This window comes from Oppia nitens, unplaced genomic scaffold (assembly GCF_028296485.1).
Source record: "Oppia nitens isolate AA-2021 unplaced genomic scaffold, nextdenovo-longstitch-racon4-pilon3 scaffold3_pilon_pilon_pilon, whole genome shotgun sequence".
Taxonomy (NCBI): domain Eukaryota; kingdom Metazoa; phylum Arthropoda; class Arachnida; order Sarcoptiformes; family Oppiidae; genus Oppia; species Oppia nitens.
This window is the reverse complement of record NW_026533221.1, coordinates 702,059-721,018: the sequence shown is the minus strand read 5'-3', so window position 1 is coordinate 721,018 and position 18,960 is coordinate 702,059. Positions and strand designations below refer to the sequence as shown.

The window sequence follows — 18,960 nt, the reverse complement described above, 5'->3', positions numbered from 1 at the left end:
TTTTATATATCTTGTAATATTTATGTTAAAATAGATAACTTAAAATAAATTACAAATAAATCACAATAATTATTATAAAATTAATACTAAATTATTTAATTTTAATTATTATATACTAAAAAACTAACATTTGATTTTTTAAAGTGCTAATTAAGATTATAATAAAGATAACTAAACCAAATATAACTAAATCAATGTTTACGTAAAAATAATGTTAAACAATAATATTACAACAATTGACAAATATTTTTTCAATTATTACATAAATAATCATAAAAATTGTGTTAAATTTTGTACTTTTTATTGACACAAATAATTAGTAATTATAAAAAAATCATCAATTTTTTTAGATAAGTTATAACAGTATTTGATATATTTTAAAAATCAATAATATAAGTAATAATTATAAGTATTCTAATTCTGAATATATATATAATACTCTTTAATAAATTTATTTAAAATAATTATATTAAATATAATTCAAGTATAATTTAATATATTTTTCATAATAATAATAATATGAAAAAATTAATTTACAACAGTAGCCTAGTAAAAAATTTTTTTAAAACAATAAAATAGATTAATTAATTAATAAAAAACAATATTTAATATTTATACCCCAAAATCACCAAGTTTTTGAGGCAATGATGTCGTATAAAACCATTTATCTGAATAATAATCATATATTTCAACCGAATCAAAGACAACAATATCAATAGGAAAATCTTAATTATATTAATTTACAAAAAAAATTAAACTAAATATATATACTTTATATAATTTGATTACCTGCTTTACCACCCAAAGCATATAAATTGTCATTAAAAGCAACCATTTTAAAATAATATCTACCATGATTCATTGATGCTATAATTATATTGATTAAAATTTATAATGAAAAACAAAACAAAAATCTGTTAAAAAAATTTTTAACAAAAAAAACAATAATTATTTTTATAAAAACCAATTGGTGTCCATTTGTTTGTTTGCGGATCATATGTTTCGCATGATTTTCTATCACTATTACCTTCACCGCCGCAAACATATATTTTGCCCATAAATGATACCGAACCAAATCCATATCTATTGGATATTATAATATAAATATATAGACAAATACTATAAATAATTTCAAAACTAATGCTTATTTAGTAAAATTAATAAATAAATATTTTATTTTTGTTTAGAATTACAATAATATCAATAATAAACAATATGTATAAAAATACAAACCTTTTTGATGTCATATTTGCTTTAGTAGTCCATTGTTTTGTTTTTATATCAAATCTTTCCATTGAATTCATTGATTCATTTCCATTATAGCCTCCGATAGCATATAAAAACCCTTCGTGTGATACCAATTCAAAACCACGTCTTTCAATAGTCATWGGTGTTATAAAATACCACTCATCAGTATTTGTTGAATAATATTCACATGATTTTAATACTTCATCTATAAATATGAATTTAAATTAAATAATTTTTTTTTATAAGTAAATAACTAAAATTTATATATAATTATTAATAATATGATAGTTAATACAAAATCAATAGAATTAAAAAAATAAAATTATTTATCTAAATATTAATTTAATTTTTTTAAAAATTTTTTTAGTAAAAATCTAAAATAAAAAAATAGATTTAAGAGAATTATTTTTGATAATATAATAAAATTATTTATAAAATATTAAATCCACCGCAAATATAAATAGTATTATTAATTACAACTCAACCGAAATTCACTTAAATAGAATTAAAAAATTATTTTTATTAATATAAATACTTAGTTTATAACTAATTATTTACAACAGCAAAAAAAATTTAATCTATAATATAATTTGTATATTTAAAAATAGTTCTGTAAGTCTAAATAAAATAAAATAGAATACAAATATAAATATTAAATTATTTTAATAATATAATAAATTTATTTATTTACCATTATATCCACCGCAAACATAAATAGTATTATTAATTACAGCTGAACCAAATACACTTTATTATTTTTTAATTATTTTTACTAATATATGTTTAATTTTTTTTAATAAAAAATAATTTTTAAAAAAAAAATTACCGTCTAGGTAAATTCATTGATGTAACCCGAGTCCATTTATTTGTTAGCAAATCGTATGTTTCAACAGTTTTTAGATATTTATCCTAAAGTTATTTAATAAGATGAATTGTTTTTTTTAGTTACTAGAGTTGTTAATAATAATAGTATTTTAAATAGTAGTAAAATAATATTTTTTGCGATATAAGATCTTTAATTAAATATTATTTTGTACTTATTTTTTAGAATTTAATATTTTAATAAATAATTTATTACTTAGATTACTTACAACAGATAACAATTGTCAACAAACTAATGTTTTTCAATATTTATAAAATTTATATTTAATTTTTCTAATTATATAACTTTATAACATTATACTAATCAAATATCTAAATATATTATACTACTAATTATTTACTATTATATATACATATAAATATGTATAACAAATATATATTAATATATTATCTATTATTTACATTATAGCCTCCGATTGCATACAATATTGAATCCATTGAAACCAAACCAAACCATCGACGGGTAGTAGACATGGATTGTATAGATTGCCAAACATCTGAGCGTTTATTATATTTATAACAATCAGACAATATTTTTTTGTTATCATCAATACCACCGCATATATAAAAAAAATTTTCCGATAAATTTTCTGTTAACTATTTATTTAAAAAAAATAAAAATAAATACTTTTTTATATATAAAAAAATATTAATGGAATAATTTTAATTACAATACTATTAGAGGTGTTATTATTATAATTATTATTAGAAGTAATAATAGTAGTGTTTAATGTTAGCACATTAGAAATAAAAATTAACAAAAATATTAAATATATTTTAATCATTTTATTTAATAACAATAATTAGTTAATTACCAGTAAGTAATTTATAACTATTGTAATTTTAACAATTTATTGGCTTTTTATATTAAAATTTTTTTTAGATATGAATATCTAATAACAAAGTTCAAGAGTTAATTAGTTAGAAATTTTATTTAAACATATAAAAACATTATACATTTATATTTTTATTTTGAATTTTATTAATATAAACACTATAATTAGTAATAGTATTTAATTAATTATTAAAAAATAATATATTAACATAATTTATAGTTTTCTTTATGTTAATTTAATTTGAAGTTTAATATTTTTAAAATAAATTATACATTTTTTTATATATTTTTTAATAAAAATTTATACTGAATTATTTACTTTTTATTATTATAAATAGAGTCTAATAAATGACATTTGATTTTTAAGTGCTAATTAAGATTATAATATATATCAATATTTTGTTATTATATACATCCTTAATGTTATCTTAATAATTAATAACTAATATAAATGTAAATATTTTATTATTTTATAAAAATAATTTTTTTATAATTAGTTTAATAAATAGATATTTAATTAAATAAAAAAATTACTAAAAATTTAAGATCATATTTATTATAAATATAAAGTATTGCAGATTCATATATAATTATTTTAATGAAATTACTTTTAATAAAATAATGTAATTAATAATAGTTTGCAATATTATGATAAAAATAGCAAACATTAGTTACTAATTAGATTTTTATAAAAATTCAATTATAATTATTATATTGCATTCGATTTAATTGTTGATTTAAACTTAATCTTTGCCAATAAATAATTAAAATAAAAATTAAAACTAATTAAAAGTATTTGTTTTTTAAAACTATAATAGCTTTCATAATAATAATATATGATAAAGGTAATCTTTTAAGATAATAATTCTAATAATTACTTAAAGAGCAATTGTTTATATAAAAAATTGTTAATATAATTATATGTTTATATAATTAAAAAAAAATATTTTTTTTATATAATATAGAAAAGTATGTAATATATATATAATTCATATCCAAATTCAATAGTTTGTTTGATATCGATTTGCGACATTATGTCGCACCCAAACTCCCAGAATCTTGTTTATTAAAACTTGTTAATCAAAAATGAGATCCAAATAACAAAATAATTGAAATTTTTTAAATGTGAATAAAAAATAATAATAATAATAATAAATAGATAATAATTCTAAAAGTAAAACTATAGATAAAAGTTATTGAATATAAGTGTTGAGAAAATGATTGAATTGATTGTTATAATAGAAAGATAGAGAGAGAGAGAGAGAGAGAGAGAGAGAGAGAGAGAAACTATTATTTGATACTATATACTATTTACATATTATTTCAATTTTATATTATTAATTAATTTATAAAACATTGTTTAATCACTATACATGCCCATATATATATATATATATATATATTTGTATTTATTTGTTTAGTATACCTATAATTATAAGGATAATATAAATGGAAATAAGTATATTAATTGTAAATTTAATTAACATGGTAAAAACACTAAATTGCGTTATATATATATTTTATAAATAGAGTTGCTTTTTAACAATTTATTCACAAAATGTCAGGCATTTATGATATCTATCAAATATAATGCCAAACACTTAAGTTAAACCATTACCTAACCATCACAGAATACCTAACTCACCCAACCAACCAATCACTTTCTAACATAATATCTCATTAAACACCACTAAACTAAATTATTTAAATAATAACTAAATTATTTAAATAATAACTAAATTATTTAAATAATAACTAAATTATTTAAATAATAACTAAATTATTTAAATAATAACTAAATTATTTAAATAATAACTAAATTATTTAAATAATAACTAAATTATTTAAATAATAACTAAATTATTTAAATAATAACTAAATTATTTAAATAATAACTAAATTATTTAAATAATAACTAAATTATTTAAATAATAACTAAATTATTTAAATAATAAATTATTTAAATAATAACTAAATTATTTAAATAATAACTAAATTATTTAAATAATAACTAAATTATTTAAATAATAACTAAATTATTTAAATAATAACTAAATTATTTAAATAATAACTAAATTATTTAAATAATAACTAAATTATTTAAATTTAATTAATTATATTTATAACAAAAGATAATGTTTTGAAGTTAGTTTTTTTATAGTTTTATTTGACAATAAAAAATAGTACCATAATTTCAAATATAAAATTATACACAAATTTAAGTTAAAAACATATTTTTAATTTCCTTTTAAATTGTGTAAAAATTATTTGTTTTATTAAAACACGTCAATAATGACTAATGATTATTAAATTATATAAATATAAAATTAATTATAGACTAATAATTACTAATATAAAAATATATAACTTTATATAAAGAAATACATACACATACAACACATACACACACATACACACACATACACACACATACACACACATACACACACATACACACACATACACACACATACACACACATACACACACATACACACACATACACGCACATACACACACATACACACACATACACACGCATACACACATACACACACACATACACACACATACACACACACATACACACACATACACAATTATACACACACATACACACACATACACACACACACACACACAATCATACACACACATACACAATCATACACACACATACTCACACAGATACATACACATACACACACATACACACACATACACACACATACACACACACATACACACACACATACACACACATACACACACATACACATACATACACACACATACACACACATACACACACATACACACACACACACACACACACACAATCATACACACACACACACACACACACAGATACATACACATACACACACATACACACACATACACACACACACATACACACACACATACACACACATACACACGCACATACACACACATACACACACATACACATACATACACACACATACACACACATACACACACACACACAATCATACACACACATACACAATCATACACACACATACACACACAGATACATACACATACACACACATACACACACATACACACACATACACACACACATACACACACACATACACACACATACACACACACATACACACACATACACACACATACACACACATACACACACATACACCACATACACACACATACACAGACATACACACACACATACATACACATACATACACACACATACACAATCATACACACACATACACACACATACACATACATATTATCATTGATATATAAATTATATTAACCAAACAATTAATTAATTATCAGTTATTAATTATTAATTAATCAATTGAATCAAATTGATTAATCAATTATTATTCAATTTGTTATTAATTACTACTATGTATTGGACAGGTAGGTGATGGCCTCTTATTATGATTATTATTATTATTTAAACTACTTTTACTACTACTACTAGATTTCTTCAGATCTTCGATCATCTGATCTTTGCTTAAATGCCGATCCAATAGTGATTCCAATTCTAGTCGTTCAACAGTTCCCAACAATATCATCGATTCGGGAGATTTGACAAACGGATAGATAGTCAGATGTTTCTTCGAGTTCAACAAATGTCTCAGATATCTATAGGAACAGCCGTCCCATATGTAGTGCATATAGACTGACCACCCATACAGGTGCCGCCTGTATTATACAGGAAAGTTGGGTCTGATACAGGTGACAGGAAACAGGCTGACCTGTATAATGTAATATATAATTTTAAAATACTGTATATGAAACTAATTAATAAATAAAAGTATAAAATAACTATCAATTAAAATTTGTTAATAAAAATTGCTTGTATTTTTTAATAAAAAGTTTAAATATATAAAATAAATTTTATAAAAATAAAGTTGTTCATGTTCAAAATAAAAAAATTATTTTGTTAGTAAAAATTACTTGTATTTTTAATATAAAGTTTAAATATTATTTTTAAATTTTATAAAATTGTTTATGTTCAAAATAGACAAGTTTCCATATTATTAAAAAAAATTTTTTGGTCAGATAACAATACATTACTATCTCATGAATAATATATTATTTATTTATTTAATTTTTTAATTAAATATATTAAAATAATTAAACAGAGCACGAGACGTAATAAAAAAAATTTTTAAAATAATTTTTCAACGGGTCTCGCGATTCTTATAATTATTAATATTTATTTATTGCATATAAAATACAAAATTAAATTAATAAATTATAATAATTATAGAGATTGAGTGAGTTTGGGAGTTAGCGGATAAGCAATGGGTTAGTGAATAAAGAGATTACATAATGAACGGCGAAAGACAGACAGACAGATAGATAGATAGATAGACAGAGAGAGAGAGAGGAGAGAGAAGAGAGAGAGACAGATAGATAGATAGATAGATAGATAGATAGATAGATAGATAGATAGATAGATAGATAGATAGATAGATAGATAGATAGATAGATAGATAGATAGATAGATAGATAGATAGATAGATAGATAGATAGATAGATAGATAGATAGATAGATAGATAGATAGATAGATAGATAGATAGATAGATAGATAGATAGATAGATAGATAGATAGATAGATAGATAGATAGATAGATAGATAGATAGATAGATAGATAGATAGATAGATAGATAGATAGATAGATAGATAGATAGATAGATAGATAGATAGATAGATAGATAGATAGATAGATAGATAGATAGATAGATAGATAGATAGATAGATAGATAGATAGATAGATAGATAGATAGATAGATAGATAGATAGATAGATAGATAGATAGATAGATAGATAGATAGATAGATAGATAGATAGATAGATAGATAGATAGATAGATAGATAGATAGATAGATAGATAGATAGATAGATAGATAGATAGATAGATAGATAGATAGATAGATAGATAGATAGATAGATAGATAGATAGATAGATAGATAGATAGATAGATAGATAGATAGATAGATAGATAGATAGATAGATAGATAGATAGATAGATAGATAGATAGATAGATAGATAGATAGATAGATAGATAGATAGATAGATAGATAGATAGATAGATAGATAGATAGATAGATAGATAGATAGATAGATAGATAGATAGATAGATAGATAGATAGATAGATAGATAGATAGATAGATAGATAGATAGATAGATAGATAGATAGATAGATAGATAGATAGATAGATAGATAGATAGATAGATAGATAGATAGATAGATAGATAGATAGATAGATAGATAGATAGATAGATAGATAGATAGATAGATAGATAGATAGATAGATAGATAGATAGATAGATAGATAGATAGATAGATAGATAGATAGATAGATAGATAGATAGATAGATAGATAGATAGATAGATAGATAGATAGATAGATAGATAGATAGATAGATAGATAGATAGATAGATAGATAGATAGATAGATAGATAGATAGATAGATAGATAGATAGATAGTGAGAGAGAGAGAGAGAGTGAGAGAAAGACAGAGAGTGAGAGAAAGACAGAGAGAGAGAGAGAAAGAGAGAGAAGAGAGAGAGAGAGAGAGAGAGAAAGAAAGACAGAGAAATTGTAAAATTAAATAAACCATGATATTTAATTGTAAATGTGACGGGCTAATGCACTAATAATATTTAAATTTAATTTCTTAATTTTTCTAATAAATATATACGAATATATATTTATTTAAATACAGTTTAGCATACAGGAATTTAATATTTAATATACAGGAAAATGCAGATAAAATTCATATATTTAATTGTATTATACAGGTTTACTAATAAATTGGGTGGTCAGTCTACTATATAGTAATAAAATCAAAAATTACATCAAGAAATCGGGACTCGTATTCATTTTTGCTACGAATCGGACCAAACAATTTGACCAATTGGTTGACAAGCATTGCCGAAATGTGGACAAACCTTTTATTTGATGGAAGGGGTGGGGTGTAGGGTAGAGTAGGGTTAGAAAAAAATACATTACATATTACACAATAATATATCCATATATTAATAGATATTTATAAAAACTAGTATTTTTTAAAAAAAATTACATAATTTCTCTATAAAAATTCTGTATATATTATGCAATAAAAATAATAGTGAATTAAATTAAGGCATCAATTTTGGTGTTTATGTTATAAAATAATAATAATAATAATAATAATAATAATAATAATAATAATAATAATAATAATAATAATAATAATAATAATAATAATAATAATAATAATATATATATATATATATAGTTAGAAATTTATATGTTTTGTCATGTATTTATGTAAATTACCATAAAATATTATTTATAAAAAATTAAGTATTTTTAGGAAAAAAAATTAATATTACTAAAAAACTCATATATGCTATAATTTATAAATAAATAAATATATTTTTTATAAATAAATATATTTTTAATAAATAAATAAATATATTATATTTAAACAAAGCAAACAATTTAAAGCTAAATCTTTCAGCATTCATTGATGCTATAATTATATCATAAATAAAATTTTAATCTTTAAACAAAAATCTGTTAACAATAACAAATTTTTAAATTTTCTAATTATTTTTCAATTTACCAATTGGTGTCCATTGATTTGTTTGCGGATCATATGTTTCGCATGATTTTTTATCATTAGTACCCCAACCGCCGCAACATATATTTTGCCCATAAATGACACTGAACCAAAATCATTTCTATTGAATATTATATATATTAATATACTAGTATATATATATATATAGACAAATAATTTTTTTTTTAAAAAACTAGTTGAGAATGCTTCAAAAGCATTTCCATACGAATTCCTTAATTTAAAAAAGAAAAAAAATCAACAAAAAAAGATTTGACACTATTTTCTCTATGTTCCTAATAAAATACTTAAAAAATCACAAAAAATGTGTAGCTGAACGTGGATTCGAACCTATGTCCTCGTGGGACAGACAGACAGACAGATTAAAATAATTAAATAAAATAATGAAAATAATAATTAAACAGTATAGGGATGGCAATTCTTGCAATTTATGGTATTATTTTTTAACAAAATCAATGTTAACGTAACAAATACTGTTAAAATAAGATTACAGATTCATATTTATATATTTTATTAAAAAAAACTAATAATATATATATGTAGTCTGATAGTCATAGTTTAGATGACATGAGTTTTTATTTTCATCACTAATATTTGATTTTATTAATTAAATATTCTTAAAATTTATAAAATGTAAATTAATTATAAAAACTCGAATTATTTTATTTTTATTTTCTAATTATCATATTTTATAAATTCAGTAATCTCTGTAGTTATTTAAACAAACAATAAGTTATTTTTTATTTTTTTTATTTTATTAACTAATTAAAAATTAAAACATCTCTGATTTTTGTGATCAAAATTCGATAAAAAAAACTATTAAATTTGTTTARAATTTCAATATAAATATTATTTAATTATTAAATGAATTGTTCAATCTATTGACAATCATTTATTCAATTATTATATAAATAAACATAAAAAWWWTTTTAATATTATTTTTTATTGACACAAATAGTAATTATAAAAACAATTGTTTGTWAGATAAACTATGATAAATATTTGATATAAGTTAACAATCAATAATAATAATAGCAATAATTAGTAGTAACAAAATTTTTTAAAATAGTATATTTAATATAATTATTTCAAAAAAATAATAAATTCAAGTATAGTTTAATATGTTTTTCTTAATAATAATAATTAATTTACAACAGTAGCCTGGTGAAAATTTTTAAAATAATAAAATAGATTAATTAATTAATCAAAAAATTAAAACATTATTTATACCGCAAATGATCTCATTTTTTGTGGCAATGATGTCGTATAAAACCATTTATCTGAATAACGATCATATATTTCAACCGAATCCAAGAGACCTTTATAACTTAATTAAATTAATTTACAAAAAATAAATAATTTTTAAAATAAATATATAAAAAAACTGTATATAATTTTTGATTACATATATAACCACCCAATACATATAAATTGTCGTCAAAAGCAACCATCTTAAAGTCAGTTCGCATATCATTCATTGAGGCTATAATTATATTTAAATAAAATTGTGAAATGAAAAACAAAAAACTGTTAAAATTATTATTCAAAACCAATTGGTGTCCATTTGTTTGTTTTTGGATCATATTTTTCGCATGATTTTTCATCAGTATTACCCTCACCGCTGCAAACATATATTTTGTCGATAAATGATACCGAACCAAAATCTATTCTATTTAATATTATATACAGTATAGAATATATTATAAATATATGGACAAATATTATTAAGAAAGTTTTTTTTTAATAAAATTAATAATTTTTTATTTTTGTATAGAATTACAATTATCAATAATAAACAATATGTATAATAATAAAAACCTTTAAATAATAATATTCACATGATTTTAATATTTCATCTATAAATATAAATTTTATAAGGTTTGGTTCACATATTACGTTCGCACTTGAGGTGAGAGGGGGTTAGAACAAGGGAGGGAAGGGTAAATACTTTAAGAACGTTTGCATTTAGATAATTTATTTCTTGTGTTGATAAGGGGCAGTCATGAGGAGCAATTGACATAATCCAATCATAGTTTAATTTAAAAATTTATATTGTTATGGTAACAAAACTATTTTATAGTCTAATGTTATAAATGCCACTTAAAATATAATTTTAAACTTAGATCTCAACAATATATTTTTTCAAAATAAAAATTCACAAACTGACCCTTACATATTTAGTACTAATATGAGCCAATGCGTGTCAAATGCTCTGCATCTATGATAAGGGGTAACAGTTAGGGACATACAAACGTAATTTTTTTAATTATTACATGCGAGCAATTGCGAACATAGAGAAGGGAGGGTTCTAAATTTCTTTAAAAATGCAAACGTAGTATGTGAACCACGCCTAATTAAATTTTTTTTTGTATATATAAACTGTATATTTATAATAGTTCTATCAAGTATTATAGATAAATTTTTGTTATTATTATTATTTAAGTATTTTTTATAATTTTGTTAATCAATAAAATTAATCAATAGATGTATAAAAAGTTAAATTATTTTTGATAATATACTAAAATTATTTATTTACCATTATATCCACAGCAAACATAAATCGCATTATTAACTACAGCTGAACCAAAATCACTAAACAAATAATAGAAAATAAATAATTAGTATTAATATCTACTTAATTATACAACTAAATTATAAATTTTTAAAAATTACCTTCTAGGTAAATTCATTGATGAAACCCCATCCCATATATTTGTATGGAAATCGTATGTTTCAACAGTTTTTAGAGTTGTACTCTAAAGTAAATGCAATTAATATATTAAAAATTATTAATTAAAAATAGTTAAAAATAACGTTAAAACTCATCAAAAAAATAACAAATTTAATTAAAATACACTAAAAAATTATTAATTTCTTTGAAAGAGTTATTATATTACAATTTAAATATAAATTTAAGATAGTTTATGAAGTTAATAAAACAATAAATACTTATATTATAAGTTTTTTATTAATAAATTTTAAAGAAAAAATTAAAAAATATATCAGTATTTGTATAAAAATAACATTTAAAATATAAAAATATATAACATAGTATAAACATTAAGTATCATTTAAAAAATTAATTATGTTAAAATTTAAAAATTATTAAAATACTAAAAATAACTCATAGTGTATCATTAAATCTTTTATCAATTATTTTTAAAATTTAAATTCATTATTTTATTTTTTATTAAAATTTAAGTTTTTTTTTATATTTTTGGAAATTTTACCTATTTTCCTGGAAATATATACGGGAACTTATGGGAATTTTAAAGAATTTACATGGGAATATTCGGGAAAAATATGAAAAAATTAATTTACAATAGTAGCCTAGAGAAAAAATTTTGAAATAATAAAATAGATTAATTAATTAATAAAAAAAATAATATTTAATATTTATACCCCAAATTCACGCATTTTTTGTGACAATGATGTCGAATAAAACCATTTATCTGAATAATGAACGTATATTTCAACCGAATCAGAGTTACCTTTATTTCCTTAATTAAATTATTTTTTTTTAAAAAATATACTAAATATATACTGTATATACTATATATATAATTTGATTACTTATATAACCACCCAATGCATATAAATTGTCTTCAAAAGCAACCATTTTGAATTCAATTCTCTCATCATTCATTGATGCTTTAAAATATATATTTAAATAAAATTTTGAAATGAAAAACAAATAATAAATTTTGTTAAAATAATTTTAAAAAAAAAATATTATTTAAAACCAATTGGTGTCCATTTGTTTGTTTGCGGATCATATGTTTCGCATGATTTTCTATCACTATTACCTTCACCGCCGCAAACATATATTTTGCCCATAAATGATACCGAACTAAACCAAAATCTAATAAATCAATTTTATATATAAATATATTTATAAAGACAAATACTATTAATAATTTAATAAAAAAAATAATGTTCATTTAAGAAAATTAAATAAATAATTTTTAATTAATTTATTAGAATAACTATTTTCAATAATTAATAGTATAAATAATAATAATAATAATAATAATAAACCTTTTTGATGGCATATTTGCTTTACGAGTCCATTGTTTTGTTTTTATATCAAACATTTCCATTGAATTTAAATCTTCATTATTTCCATTATAGCCTCCGATAGCATATAAAAAACCCATCATTTGATACCAATTCTAAACCTTTTCTTTCACTACCCATAGGTTGTTGTAAAATACCACTCATCAGTATTTGGTAAATAATATTCACATGATTTTAAATATTTATCTAAATCTGAATTTAAATTAAATAATTTTTATTTTGTAAATAACTAAAATTTATATATATATATATTAAAAATATGATTGTTATTAAGTTAATACAAAATTACTAGAATTATAAAAATAAAATTATTTATTTACTATTATATCCACCGCAAACATAAATAGTATTATTAATTACAGTTGAACCAAATTCACTATAAAAAAAAGTATATTTAAAATTATGTTTAACTTAGTTTATAACTAATTATTTACAAAATAAATGTATAAGATTTTTTTTWAAAATTACTATCTAGGTAAATTCATTGATGTAACCCGARTCCATTTATTTGTTARCAAATCGTATGTTTCAACAGTTTTTTCATAAATAGTCTAAAGTAAATACAATTAATATATTTTTTTTATATAAAAATACTAAATAATATAAAATGAATATATTTTTTTAAAAATTACTAAAGATGTTAACAATAAAAAAGTTGTTTTTTCTATATGAGTTGTACAATAAAATGTTATGTTATTTCTAAAATTTATTACTACTTTACAATTGATTTAAGATAATAATTGTCAAAAAAAAATTATTATAAACAAATATCTAAATTATATTATAATTTAATTATTTATTCCTATATATATACAGTATTGGACAAAACAATCTGTGAAAGGTTTGAGACATAATATCTTAAAAACTACTGGATCAATTTTGATACTGTTTATGGTATAGGTAGAGTATATAATCAGTTTATATAAAATTACAAAAATTGTTCAAAAATAATATAAGTAATTTTTAAAAATTAGTTAAAAAATGACAAAATGTATGGAAGCAACCCTTAATGCTGGTAACGATGCTAATGAAAAACACAAAACTTTTCACTTATATTATTATAACTTTTAAATTACTAATTTTAAAAAATTAATATTAATTATATAAAATCTTGATTATATACTCTACATTTACGACTAAACAGTATCAAAATTGATCCAGTAGTTTTTAAGATATTATGTCTCAAACCTTTCACAGATTGTTTTGTCCAAGAATGTATATATAAATATTATCTAGTACTGTATTTACATTATAGCCTCTCATTGCATACAATTTTGAATCAATTGAAACCAAACCAAATGAATAACGTTTAGTAGACATGGATTGTATGGATTGCCAAACATCTGAGTGTTTATTATATTTATAACATTCAGACAACGGTTTTGATCCATCATTACCACCGCATAAATAAATAAATTTTTCCGATAGATTTTCTGACAACTAATTTTTTATAAAAAATAAATAAATATTTTTTTTATATAAAAAAAATATTAATAAATAATTTTACTTACAATACTATTAGAGGTGTTATTATTTTTATTATTTGAAATAATAATATTAGTGTTTAATGTTAACACATTAGAGGTAAAACTTAACAAAAWTATTAAATATATTTTAAGCATTTTTTTTACTAATAATAATAAGTTTATGTCAAAGTAAATATTTGATAACTATTACAATTTTAACTAAATATTTTGTCTTTATATTTAATTTTTTTAGATATAAATATCTAATAAMATACTTCAAGTGTTAATTAATTAAAAATTTTATTTAAGTAAAAAAATATWGATAATTTTTATTTATCATTTTATAAGATATATTASTATTGTATATTACAACAGTATATTTAAAATTAAAATTTAARAATTATTAAAAAAAATTATATTTKCATATTTTACAGTTTTATTTAAGTTAATTTTATTTAATAATTTTATTTTTTAAAATAAATAATATATATATTTTTAATATTTATTAATAAAAATYAATATTAAATTAATTGTATTTTATTATTATAAACAAAGTCTAATAAATAACATATGATTTTCAAGTGCTAATTAAGATTATWWTATWTATCAATATTYTATATTATATACATCCTTAATGTTATCWTATTAATTAATAACTAATATAAATGTAAATATTTTATTATTTTATAGAAATACTTGATTTATAAGTAWTTTAATTATTATTAATAAATAACTGCATTTTTGATAATAAAAATTAAAACTATTTAAACTTTTGATGGGAATAATAAAATTTAAGCGCTGTGTCATCAATCAATATACAAAGTTACTTTGTAATTATATCTAAGTTATACTGTACATATTACTMTAYTATAAAATTAAAATACTGAAATTACTTAATTTAATTATAATTAATTKTTTTATTTTTTTCTCATAAAAATTTAGTTAAAAAAGGTTACTTTTACTAAATATTTTTATATCCTATTAATTCTATAAWTTTTCATTATTTGTAATTATAAAATAAAAAAATTAATTTGTTTAATATATTGTAACTATCAATACATGTAATCTATTGACTATAGATTGACATGTATTAATAGTTAACTATAATTATCAATAAAAGTAGAGTTTAGCCGAGTTTTAAAGTTAGTACTATAATCTATCATTGATGCTAAAAATATAAAATATAATTTTTTACAAAAATTAATTAAACTATTAATTTTTAAAATAAAAATTATTATTTTTCAAAATCAATTGGTATTCATTGGTTTTTTATTTGCGCCAATCATATGTTTTGCATGTTTTCCCATTACTATTACCATAACCGCTGCAAACATATAGTTTTGTCCATAAATAATACCCGAACCAAAATGTAGCCATGTTGAATTTATTATATATTAATTAGTATTATTTTATTTAAAAATTATATAAGAAAATTAATGTGTATTTTAGAAAAATTAATGAATATTTTTTTTTTATTAAATTGGACACATAAAATATAGTCTAATTGTTTGTGCCTACAGTACAACAATGTATTAAATATTATTATTATTAAGTTAGGTTAGGTAGTATCATATCTATCAAATATGACCCATCATCTACCCAACACTTAAGCTAACCCATCACAGAAAACATAACTGATCCAACCAACCACTTCCTAATATAACATCCCATACCGCACCAATAAATTTTATCTATAGTTAATAGTATGAAAATACATAAAACCTTATTGTTTGCATATTTGCTATACGATTCTATTTTTTTTGTATCAAAAATTTCCCATTGAATTTATTATTAAATTATTTTCAATTATAGCCACACCGATAACATACATAAACCACTAACCAATTGATATCAAATTGAAAATATTGTCTTTCAATATTCATTGGTGTTGTTGAATATCATTGATTAGTATTTGGATAATAATATTCATATGATTTTAATATTTCTAAATCTTTTTTATTTAATTAATATAAAATCATTTAATTAATAATAACTAAATTATATATTTATTATAGTTTTATATATATTATACAGTTTTTTTATTCTAAACATAAATAAATATATTAATTATAGTATTGTTTTTTGACAACAATAGTGATTTTTTTTTAATAAATATATATATAGAAACAAAAATTTTATTTTAACTTACAATAAGTAATAATAATAATTAATTTTCTTATATTTTCTATAGTAATCATAAATGTTGTTGAATACAATTAATCCGTATTTGGGTGTATAATATTTAAATATTCAATGAATTTATTTATTAAAAAAATTAACTTATTTTTGTTTTTAATAGCTAAATTTTATATCTATAATATAATAGTTATAAGTTAATATAATTCATTGTATATTTAAATATTATACACCCAAATACGGATCAATGGTATTCAATATATAAAAGTATTTTTTTAAATAAAAAAAACAATATAAGAATTAAATATTAAATTATTTAAACAATTTATTTATTATTTAAATAATAACTAAATTATTTTAATAATAATTAAATTATTAAAAATATAATAAAATTATTGTAATTTTATTAATTATACTTATAATAAACAGATAATGTTTTTCCGTTATCATCACAACCACCGCATATATAGATATATTTTTCCGATAATAGATTTTTTGCAAAAAAAATATATAATAATTATTTTATAAATAAAATAAATATTAATTAAAAAATTATAATTACAATAGTATAAGAAGTAGTTTTATTGTTATTAGTTGTTATTGTTTTATGAAAATAAATTAGAAGTAAAAATTATTATAATAATATTAAATTCAAACATTTTTTTAGAAAACAATATATTATTTATTTTTAAAAATGTAATAAGGATTTTATAATTATTGTAATTTTAACAATATATTGACTATTTATATATATTTTTTAAAAATATGTAAGATATGAGTGATATATTTACTCAAAATATTAAATATTGTTATATGTAATAAATAGTTATATGTTTTACTTAAAAAATATTTTCAATATATATATATATAAATTTTAAAATAAATTTATAAATAAAAAAAATATATTTATATTATTTTTATAATGTGTATAGTTATGTGTGTGTATATGCTATGTGTGTTTGTATATGTGTATAAAGTATGTGTATGTTTGTTAAAATATCTAATTTTTTAACGTCAATATTATAAAAACAACTTAAAAATCTGTTATTATTACAATATTATGTAATATATTTAGCCTATTTTGACGTAAATGTTATTTAATACATCAGTATTAATAATGTACTATTAAATAAACTTAAATTTTTTAATATAAATAATTTTATTTTAAATATATTATTCAATAAGATAASTTATARTATAATTAATAAATACATTATCAAAAAATAATAATAAAWTTMTTTAAAATGTTTGTAAAACTAGTCTTATTGTTTGTATTGCTAACTATGGGAASTGTCYATTTGTATCCAAGTATGTCTTGTAAACTAATTATTATTAGTATTTTTATTTTTAATATATACATATTATTAATATATAAATTATAAAAAATTTAATTAATTTTAATGGCTAAATTAGTTATATGATTGTCGGCTAACAGCTTACCATAACATAAACATTACTTGTACTGTCGTATAGTCAAAACAGTACTGTAAGCAATTCTAATGTTTTTCAACAAGGTTATTATGACACCAGAGATATAATACTATACTTATAGTTATGTTTGCAATAAATGCAAAAAAAATCTGGTTTAAAAATGAGACTATAAAATAAGGATCAATAGTGCTAATACTGTCAATTGACTAATAATAATATAATATTGATT

The 18,960-nt window shown here is 19.3% G+C and overlaps 2 protein-coding genes across 2 annotated transcripts; both read right to left on the bottom strand.

Annotated features, from left to right (window-relative positions):
- Positions 1-612: 612 nt before the first annotated feature.
- LOC128958979 (kelch-like protein 18) lies at positions 613-2,717 on the bottom strand. The gene is made up of 8 exons (XM_054304949.1): positions 2,685-2,717; positions 2,533-2,627; positions 2,075-2,157; positions 1,940-1,995; positions 1,234-1,453; positions 965-1,083; positions 790-867; positions 613-725 (listed from the first exon to the last, which is right to left on the bottom strand). The coding sequence occupies exons 2-8, from the start codon at positions 2,602-2,604 to the stop codon at positions 613-615; spliced, it is 741 nt and encodes a 246-aa protein (XP_054160924.1). The 5' UTR covers positions 2,605-2,627; positions 2,685-2,717.
- A 10,300-nt stretch (positions 2,718-13,017) lies between these two features.
- On the bottom strand, positions 13,018-13,822 carry LOC128958974 (kelch-like protein 18). The gene is made up of 4 exons (XM_054304944.1): positions 13,660-13,822; positions 13,365-13,483; positions 13,195-13,272; positions 13,018-13,121 (listed from the first exon to the last, which is right to left on the bottom strand). Exons 1-4 carry the CDS (start codon positions 13,779-13,781, stop codon positions 13,018-13,020), a joined length of 423 nt encoding a protein of 140 aa, XP_054160919.1. The 5' UTR covers positions 13,782-13,822.
- Positions 13,823-18,960: the final 5,138 nt, after the last annotated feature.

Excerpts from the sequence above, each read along its gene's own strand:
- LOC128958974 (XM_054304944.1), bottom strand. The coding sequence starts at position 13,781 with ATGATGGGTTTTTTATATGCTATCGGAGGCTATAATGGAAATAATGAA. Across the intron at positions 13,484-13,659 it reads GCAAATATGCCATCAAAAAG|ATTTTGGTTTAGTTCGGTAT; the intron begins GTTTATTATTAT and ends TTGATTTATTAG. Across the intron at positions 13,273-13,364 it reads AAACAAATGGACACCAATTG|CATCAATGAATGATGAGAGA; the intron begins GTTTTAAATAAT and ends TATATTTTAAAG.